The sequence below is a fragment of the Bombyx mandarina genome, chromosome 13 (assembly GCF_030267445.1).
Source record: "Bombyx mandarina strain Sakado chromosome 13, ASM3026744v2".
NCBI classification, from domain to species: domain Eukaryota; kingdom Metazoa; phylum Arthropoda; class Insecta; order Lepidoptera; family Bombycidae; genus Bombyx; species Bombyx mandarina.
This window is the reverse complement of record NC_143220.1, coordinates 14,460,068-14,469,734: the sequence shown is the minus strand read 5'-3', so window position 1 is coordinate 14,469,734 and position 9,667 is coordinate 14,460,068. Positions and strand designations below refer to the sequence as shown.

At 32.5% G+C, this 9,667-nt stretch overlaps 1 protein-coding gene and 1 long non-coding RNA gene across 4 annotated transcripts; one reads left to right on the top strand and one right to left on the bottom strand.

Annotated features, from left to right (window-relative positions):
* Positions 1-209: 209 nt before the first annotated feature.
* LOC114248552 (transmembrane reductase CYB561D2-like) lies at positions 210-2,241 on the bottom strand. Its single transcript, XM_028181822.2, has 2 exons — positions 1,766-2,241; positions 210-1,682 (listed from the first exon to the last, which is right to left on the bottom strand). Exons 1-2 carry the CDS (start codon positions 1,994-1,996, stop codon positions 1,170-1,172), a joined length of 744 nt encoding a protein of 247 aa, XP_028037623.1. The 5' UTR covers positions 1,997-2,241; the 3' UTR covers positions 210-1,169.
* A 17-nt stretch (positions 2,242-2,258) lies between these two features.
* Positions 2,259-5,904, top strand: LOC149501668 (uncharacterized). Of its 3 annotated transcripts, XR_016324095.1 has the most exons (4): positions 2,259-3,481; positions 3,658-3,729; positions 4,186-4,306; positions 4,398-5,904. It is a non-coding gene; the product is annotated as an uncharacterized LOC149501668 (long non-coding RNA). The 3 variants fall into 3 exon arrangements; XR_016324094.1 differs by having other exon boundaries at positions 2,259-3,729; XR_016324093.1 differs by having other exon boundaries at positions 2,259-4,306.
* Positions 5,905-9,667: the final 3,763 nt, after the last annotated feature.

Here is a 9,667-nt window from a genome sequence, read left to right as displayed (position 1 = left end):
TTTCTTAATGGTTCCAGAACTGTACTGTACACCCAGTACAGGGTTTAGATACCCATATAATATTTACATAGCTATAAATAGTGAGTACTAAGCTATACTCGAATTTGACCTATTTTCTGCAAGTAGGACTTTGCTTCTATTAGAAAATTATTAGTAAAGTTTAGGGATTAAGAAGGTAGTAGTTTTTTGTTTAAATTAAAACTCTAACAGCAATCATAACACATTTATTAGAGAATAACATATACTTTAGAGCTTCAAGTGTAAATAGACATCGAGAGTTTTTCTAAAACTACATGTAAATATTTATTAATATATCTTTTATATATTTGATAATTCTCTACCACTTAAACCACTATAAGATAAGATTATAATATAGTATAGTCTTTCATGGAATAGTAATGACTATATAGTTTCATCTAATTTTGGCACAATTTAGCAAAAAATTCGAAAGAAAATTTTCAAATTAATAATATTCGAAAAATATATTTAAAATTACATAAGTTGGACATATGAAACGTCTTTCATTGAATTATGATAAGTACATTATTTTCTTAAATAATATATGTTTAATAAAAATAACAAGTTTATAATTTTCTTAAAACTATATAATTAACACTGGAATATTAGGACAATTAAATCTAAATAAAATTTTGATTAAATGCAAAGTATAACAAACTAATTCTGAGATTTAAGACATTCTTTGGTAAAGTATTTTTTTACCATTTACCATTTCAAAACCATTAAGTTAAAGATAGTATAATGATAAGATTGTGTTTTATAGGCTCCACTTATAAGTCTTAAATTGTTTGGCTTATGGGATATTACATAAATTTATGTTAGATTTATCCCTTTTACATTCATAGAATATATCACTTTCTGTAATTATATTAAAATACTTACAAAATAAAATTAAGCACCACTAGTATAAAAAAAATATCACATTGAAATTCAAAGAATTTCAACTATTTTGTGCAAACAAGCAAATATAACATAAACGTTAGGTTTAGCAAAGTATCACAAAAACATTCTTAATAATAAAAATAATAATAATATAAAATAATAATAGAAAATAACATTGACTAACATAAATTTACTTGATTATAAAAAAATAAAAAAGTTCAGTATTCCTTTTTCTTTGCATCTCATTTGTTTTTTTTTTAAATTATGTTTTAGTTTGTGTTTTCAATTCTTTCTTTTAAACGGAAATATATTTTTAAGCTTGGTCTCAAGATAGTTAAAAGCATAATGGCCAGTACAAGTGTGAAATTTGTATATCTGATAGGGTCACCAAAACTCCACCACCTGGTAAACAATCCAAGTAATATAGTAATAACTCCCAGGACAAAAGTTAAAAGTCCAATACTAGCATGCAGAAGTTTTGTATAAATAGGAGCAAGATAATTTTTTAATTTAAGACTGTACAAAGCTCCCAGTCCTCCCATCATAGTTACCAACATAAGTATTAATGAAGACAAACCAAATTTTGCATGGAGAGATGTGAAATGATCCTTGCCATTTATAATTTTGTTAATCAGTATCACGAAGAATCCTGCTGTGATGAATATAAAACCAACCACCTGTAAAAGCCAATGTCGAGCACTTCGTAGACGTATAGGCATCCATTCTGTTGCAAAATCTCCTGGAGTGATTGCATTGATTGCTGAAGTCATAATGATAACCCACTGAAATTAATAGAATAAAACTATAAACAGTTTTTCCTGGATAAACAATAAAGCAAAGTCAAAACCATGTAATGATTACTCACTCCCAAAGACATCAAAATGGGATGAAAAGAAAATAATGTAACTCCTTTATGAAAAGAACAATACGAAATAATGCACAAAAATATGACAGAACACGTATTGCTGCACAAGTTCAAATAACTCGGTTTAGTAGAAGCATTAGACGTGACTAATCTGGAAGACTCAGAGTTTCTGTCCGCGGTAGACATATTTTCTTCTGTGTTAATTGAATGTTCTTGTTCCAATCCTTCCATGTATGATGTAGTGATTAATATGTTTTTGGGTTTTAGAAAATAATGTAAATTAGATCCAATACAAAATAACAATCAAACACAAATTGTTAAAATGCGAGACACGTAGTAATTATTCTGATTCTATTCTCATTGTAGTACACTTGTTGAACTGACACAGCTCGGGTTCAGTTATGAAGTCCTAATCACACAGATGGCAGTTAACATAAAGATTTTCGATCAATATTAAGTACCGTACCGTAGGTACCTACTTTCAGAATTTAAATAAATACCTATATGTGCGACTGCGACAGTCATGACCAGGGGGGTGCAACTCCCATACAAAGGAAAATAACATACAACTAGCGTCATCTTACTCCTGTGGCGACGTCATTTTTGTAACTTTTAGGCATTAATGATCTAATAAACTCACTAGATGGCAGATATGAGTTCTGACTCAATAAAAAATGTAGCGTACTTTGAAGCAGTGCTTCCACTTTTAGGGAATTCTCCCTTTTTTAGGGAAAAATAGTTGATATTTTGGATGATAAAGACAATTTAAAAAATACCAGGATTTAGGATATTTCGGGGTAAAAAGCAAAGCCTATACTAGTAACTGTTGTGAATTTTAAAATAAACGATAATTAAAGTAAAACAATGAACATTTTATTTTATGGAGAGAGAATGACATTAAGTCGAGTTGACAAGTAAAAGAATAAAACAGAGTTGTGTATAAAAACTATAAAGGTTTGATTCAACAGTAACCCTCTAGTAAAGTAAATCATAGATTAAGCCACTGCTTTTTCTTAGGGATTCCCCAGAATCCCAATAAGTATAATCCGCCAAATTTTTATTTACCTATTTTCGTTGATGTCACCAGAACTTACTTGTATTGTAATATACAGGTACTTCATGTACCATGAAAGATTATCATGGTAATTTCATTTACGAAAACCTTGTAATTGTCATTTCACTTTTGCTAGCAGTTCCTTCTTCAAAGACTGAGGTGGAAAGATTATTCAGTGTTCTCAAATTTAAAAACTGACAAAAGAAACAGGCTTTCTAATAAAACCCTGAACGGCTTGCTTCATAGAAAGTTCCCAACTTTGCCAGCAAACAATTGCTCAATTTTAGAACCGAACAGTGTTAGGTTGTGCAGCAAAAGAATATAAAAGCAATGCGTCGACTTCCTTGAAAATTCTAATCCTATAGATCTATGATCTTCTGGGGGCGTTTATATTATATATACCTACATTAAATAATATGCTGTGGTTTATTTTCTGTATTTATTTACGCTTTCTATATAAAGGATTTATGAAAGTTGTCTAGGAAATTTTAGGGTAAATTCAAAAGAAACTAGGGTAAAATGTGTTAAAAAAAACGTAAGTGGAAACACTGCTTTGAAGTTTTCAAAATTCCAGGGCCGTAAAACAATCTCAAAAAAAAAAAAAAAGTTTTCAAAATGTCGTAACGATTTAATTTTTTAAATCGTTTTTTTTTGGTCTTGGTGTGAGTTATTTTACGTTGTAGTATTAATTTAGAGCAACTTTTAGCTTTATGAGAATATTAGACGATTAGACATTGAGAAACTCTGTTTTGAATTCTCTTTAGACATAACTTGGCTCCAATACTTTTTTCTTCGTTAGCGTTTCGTAAGCCTGTGTAACTATTTTCATTTCTTACAGAATGTTTATTATTAAAAATCAGCATGCCTCGAAGATCGAAAATGAAATGCTATTTCGGATGCCTTGATAATGGTGAGTTTACACTATTTTCCCGGTATATTATTTGCTAACAGAATTATTATTCATAATATAATTAAATGAATTAGCACCAACTAATGGTCCTTCCTATTTCTGCTGCCTAGCTATCATATATGTTAAGTTTTGATCAAAACAGTCGGTATTAAGTCTCGTACTATCACACACACACCTCAGATAATAAAATTGTCTCGAGTGGGTGGAAGTATTTATGTTTTGCAACTCAGCGTATTATATGCTTATTGTCAAGTGGGCCCGAACTAGTTTTTTGGAATGATCAATCAGTCATGCTTTCCTGTTTAAATAAAATACAGCACAATTGATCTCACATCCAAAGTTAGATGATGGCATTCACGTTTTGTTTCCTGGTGTTTGATAACTAAGTTACACCAAGTGGCCTGTGACCACGTTCATCCTTCTACCCAATATAAAATAATGTTTTTATTTTTGTAGACAAAGGTTTGATAATGACAAAATTTTATGGAAAAATTATAAGGAGCACTAAAATGTCTGAAACATGAAAAGATTGATGCACTATATTTGAACCAGAACGTGTTATGTAATATATTAATTTGTAAGTAAGATTACATTAACACTAAATTTTTCATGGTCGTATTTTTTCAATATTTGTTACATACTTAAGATACTTTGTTTCTCCGTTTCAGAAGAGAAACTGATTCAGCAAGGAATGTGAACTCTCAAGGGATCTTAATTTTTTTTAAATATGTTTATAATTGATAAATTAATAATTGAAATAGTTCATAAGAACTAAATTGATGCCAATTTTGTTTTAAAATAGGTTGTTTAGTTCTTATAGTTATAGTATTACGTTTGAATAGTTGTAATTAGTAAGTTAGTAATATATGAAAATACTGATATAAATTTTTGTAAATAACCTTTTGTAAATTCTACGAGAAGATGATTTTAATTAATGATCAAAAGTCAACGGTCTTTAAAAGCATTATTTGCAATTATTTAGATTAACTGTGGAATATGTTTGCTAAGTTGTCTTTTCTGTATGAGCAGATATAAATGAAAATGCCCAAACATGATTATGTTTCTTACATTTTCATTATGTGAAATCAATATGCTTGTGACTGAGTATATTAATAATTTATTAAAACTTAAGTGATAAACAGCAACCCCTATGGCACTGCTGAAGTTTATAAGCACTGGTGACCACTTATCATGGGCCGGGTTGCGTGCTCGTCTGCTGTTGAGTGCAATAAAAATTTTCGAAACCCTTTCTATTATTTAGATGTAATATTAGTGTACATTTAATTTGGATTAAAAGATAAATTTACATTTTATGTTTGCATGTGTATGTTTATAATTCATTTGCATGTAACGAACACCAGTTTCTTTTGTAACAAAATGTAAACTAATGGTTTGTAATGAATGTAATTAACTTTAAGATGATTTTCTTTCAATCTGCTGTTTGTTTCATCTAGTATTACCAAAGCTAAAGCATCAGAAACGTCAGAATAGAAATAATTTAGATAGGGAATAAAAGTATAACTAATGTAATCATGTCTAAGATTACTATAAGCGTCATTAAGTACAAACTATCAATATTTAAGAGTACTTTAAATCATCATTACATTTTTTAAACATTTTTTGTTTTTAAAATCATGTAATAAAACGTTTGTGCAGAACAAAATGTCACATGTTGTGAACATGATTGTGGGTTAATCGTTTCTTAAATTTCTAAATGTTTATAAGAATGCTAAGAATAATTTAGTATTCACTTTAGTGTGTGTATTATCTCTACAATGCTAGTATAAATGACAATTATTGTATGACGAAGCATAGGTAGTGTTTATAGATGTAATATTTTCATACAAGGTCATGATCTGTCACGATCAACTTTAAGCAAGAACTGCTATAGTTAAGAAACAAATTTATTAAATTTAATTCAAATTGTCTACTATGTTTGTAATGGAAAGCTGACATGTTTATATTTCGCACAAATGACTTAAGTGACATTGAATGATTTGATTATCTAGACTTAATTAACTTTTAGATAACTTTCGATTTAATGTTATTAAGTACTCTAGTAGGATTAATCTAGAGGAGTTATTGTTATTCGAAATTTTATACAATTGTACGTTCATACTATCTTTTAACAGTAAATTGTTTGTAATATAGGGAAATTAAATAGCTTACAGAGAATTACAGCTTTTTATTTAAAAAAACTGTTTTCTCTCTGTATGAAAAGGTCTTATCGATTAGAATGCTGAACACAATCAAACGTTCTTTAATATTTCATAAGTACTACCGGGAATTTCAGCGATTCTAAACGATAAGATTTTTTCATAAAGAGAGTTAATTATAAAAAATATTAAAATTACTAAAAAAGCCACCTGGTGGGGGGTAGGGAGATTAATAATCGACAGCAGCGACGCCTGCTGTCCTGGGCTCTAACTAAAGCAAAAATAAAAATGAGAGTTGCGCATCTATCTCAAATATATTAAGTGTATAATCTATGGTCATGACATGATAAAAGATGTTGACTAGGGGTGAGGCGTATTTATCGGAACAGTCAAAGGGAACAGGTTCGTCTATGAAAAAACTTGGAGCTGTTGTCTATAGACCGAAACAACTGTTCCAGCTGTTCAACAATATTCTATAAGTTGCGTTGTTCCGTTCCAAAGCAAACAGCCAGAAACGAAACAATTTGGAACAAGCTCTTTTCCCTTTTCACAACGTAAATGCGCCACCCACCTTTGAGATACAAGTTCTAAGGTCTCAAGTATAGTTACAACGGCTGCCCCACCCTTCAAACCGAAAAGCATTACTGCTTCACGGCAGAAATAGGCAGGGTGGTGGTACCTTGACCGCGGTAGCCCCCCTACCTCATCCGGGTTCTGACCTCGGAGGGGATCGGACGTCGGGTGTAAGAGTGCAGGGGAGTCGTTTAGTGGGTGGGTCCTAAAATCCTTGGGCCCGCGGTCTGCTCACAACACCATGCAGACCGTTGAGTCTCACATACCCCGCGCGCCCCTTTTGCGCGGGGACCTCGTAGGAGGTTCGGCCCTCTACCCGAAAAAAAAAAAAAAAAAAGAAAGGGTGGTGGTACATCCCCACGCGGACTCACAAGCGGTCTACCATCAGTAATTACGCAAATTATAATTTTACGGGTTTGATTTTTACTACACGATGTTATTCCTTCACCGTGGAAGTCAATCGTGAACATTTGTTGAGTACGTATTTCATTAGAAAAATTGGTACACACTAGGCATTCGAACACCGGTGCATCGCTCGATACGAATGCCCCGGATGTCTTAGTCTTTAGGCCAAGATGACGACTACGAGGGCTGCACTAAAAGTATTGGGAATGGAATATTTCCACTGTTCCTGTCATATTAAAATCTTTTTAATTGAAAACTCCTTGGTTTTAAAAATCGAACACCATTTATTTATTTAATAAAAGATTCTCGGTCTTGTCACGAGGTTTTGTCAAACTTCTTTAGTCGTTGAGAAAATGAAATTGACTCGAGAAAATTCAAGAGCGATGATTTATTATGACTTTCGAAGTGGTTTAACACAAAAACAGTGTGTTGACCGGATGATTTCTGCATTTGGTGATGAAGCTCCATCCAAAACCACAATTTATCGCTGGTTTGCTGAGTTTCAACGTGGACGTGTCAAGCTCAGTGATGATCCCCGTCAAGGTCGTCCAAAAACTGCAGTCACCCAAGAAAACGTTGATGCTGTGCGTAAGCTGATTGAGGAAGATCGACATGTGACATACCGCGAAATTCAGGCAACTTTAGACATTGGCATGAGTCAAATACAAATAATCTTGAATGAACAATTAGGTGTAAAAAAGTTGTTTTCCCGATGGATACCGCATTCGCTCTGTGAAGAGCAAAAAGCGGCTCGCGTTACTTGATGCGTCAGAACTCTTGAAAGATTCCACGCAGGATCCTCAAATGCTGTATACAACATTGTATCAGGTGACGAATCCTGGATATACGCGTACGAACCCGAAACAAAAAACCAGTCACGAGTTTGAGTGTTCGAAAATGAGTTAAAGCCAACAAAAATTGTTCGTCCACGGAGTGTTGCAAAAAAAATGGTGGTCACGTTTGTCTCCAAAACCGGCCATGTTACGACTATTCCTCTTGAGGGACAAAGAACGGTTAATGCAGAATGGTATGCTAGCATTTGTTTGCCACAGGTCGTTTCTGAACTCCGTAAAGAGAACTGCAACCGCCGCATCATCCTCCATCACGACAATGCAAGTTCTCACACCGCGCACAGAACAAAAGAGTTTTTAGAGCAAGAAAACATAGAATTATTAGACCATCCGCCGTACAGCCCCGACCTAAGCCCTAATGATTTCTATATTTTCCCTAAAATAAAGAATAAATTGCGTGGACAGAGATTTTCATCACCTGAAGAAGCTGTGGACGCCTACAAAACGGCCATTTTGGAGACCTCAACTTCCGAATGGAATGGTTGCTTCAATGATTGGTTTCATCGTATGGAAAAATGTGTCAAATTTCGCGGAGAATACTTCGAAAAGCAATAAATACATTTTTAAATAGTAATGTTGTGTCACTTCGTTAATTCCCGAAATTTTCAGTGCCGCCTATGTACTTAAAACATTATTAAACCTGTTGTCACTTACCAAATCATTTTTTACTTTTTAATGGTGATAAACAAAATGAGTAACTAATAATAAAATCTGAAATATCAATATAAATCACTCAAACACGTAATATGAACAATAAACAGTCACATATAACAAATAACAGTAAACACAACAGGCTGCTATATTGAAACAGGCTGTTATTTTGGAAAAGGCTACTGGAACAGAAGCAGGTGGCACAGGTCTCTAATTTCACCTGTTACAGATCATCCCTAGTGTTGACTATGTTGAATTGATTTTTTCGTTTGTTTTGTCAAATTTTACAGACAAAGAAAATAATTTTATACAGCCAAATTGTTTGTAAACATTGCACCTATTCAAAGTGTTGTAATGGTTCAAACTTCTTAATATAATTCAAGAAACTATATCCAGAGTTTTTTCATAGAAATTAAAAGATTTAAAACTCACTATTACTACACGTTTACTGGTAGTTCTACACTGGTACACAAATAGTTCTACAGAACTTTTTGCAAGAGCGTAAAAAGGCATGTCCTGCAATTTTCTTTAAATTCCCTCCATTTGTACACTTTCACAGATAACCAGTTTATAAGCCACTATAATACAAGAACAAAGGGAAAATTAAAAAATAATTCAGTTAACCGTACATTCCACATTCTCACAAAACATATTTGTGCCACAATTGTTCGTTAATACACTATGTCGATAGCACACGGGAAGAGATTCAGGGCGACAGTCTTTTATAGTTTTGTCTAATCCTTTATGTGTACGACACAAATATCAAATGCTAGGCTTTTGACTTCATAGATAGCCTGGCTATTATACCACATTTCTTCTTCATGAATGACTCTTAAACTATTTTCTTCCAAGACACCGGTCTTATTATTTTTTAAAATAATCGTAGCTGATGATTTTATTTAAGGTTATCGGTATGGATTTTAGGATAAACGTGCGGTCGTCAATGAGCTTTAAGCACCTGTTTGAACATTATGGATGCGGGATACAAAATAGTCATGCGTTCAGTGTGTTTTCCATACAACCATGTATATGTTACCGGAAATGTATGAAATCAAGGAATTGTATACAAATCCTAGGAAATGTGTACAATTCCGATACTATTTAGGAAATGTATAAAATATTGTTTGAAAAACTATTTAATGCATAGATATCCTAGGAAATGTATAAAATTCCTCGGAATTGTATACAATTCCAATATCGTATTAGGAAATGTATAAAGTAAATGCTTTCTGTAATAAAACACGTTGTTAATAATATTTTTTTAATATAACACTTATTGAGACAATCGGGTAACAGTCATAC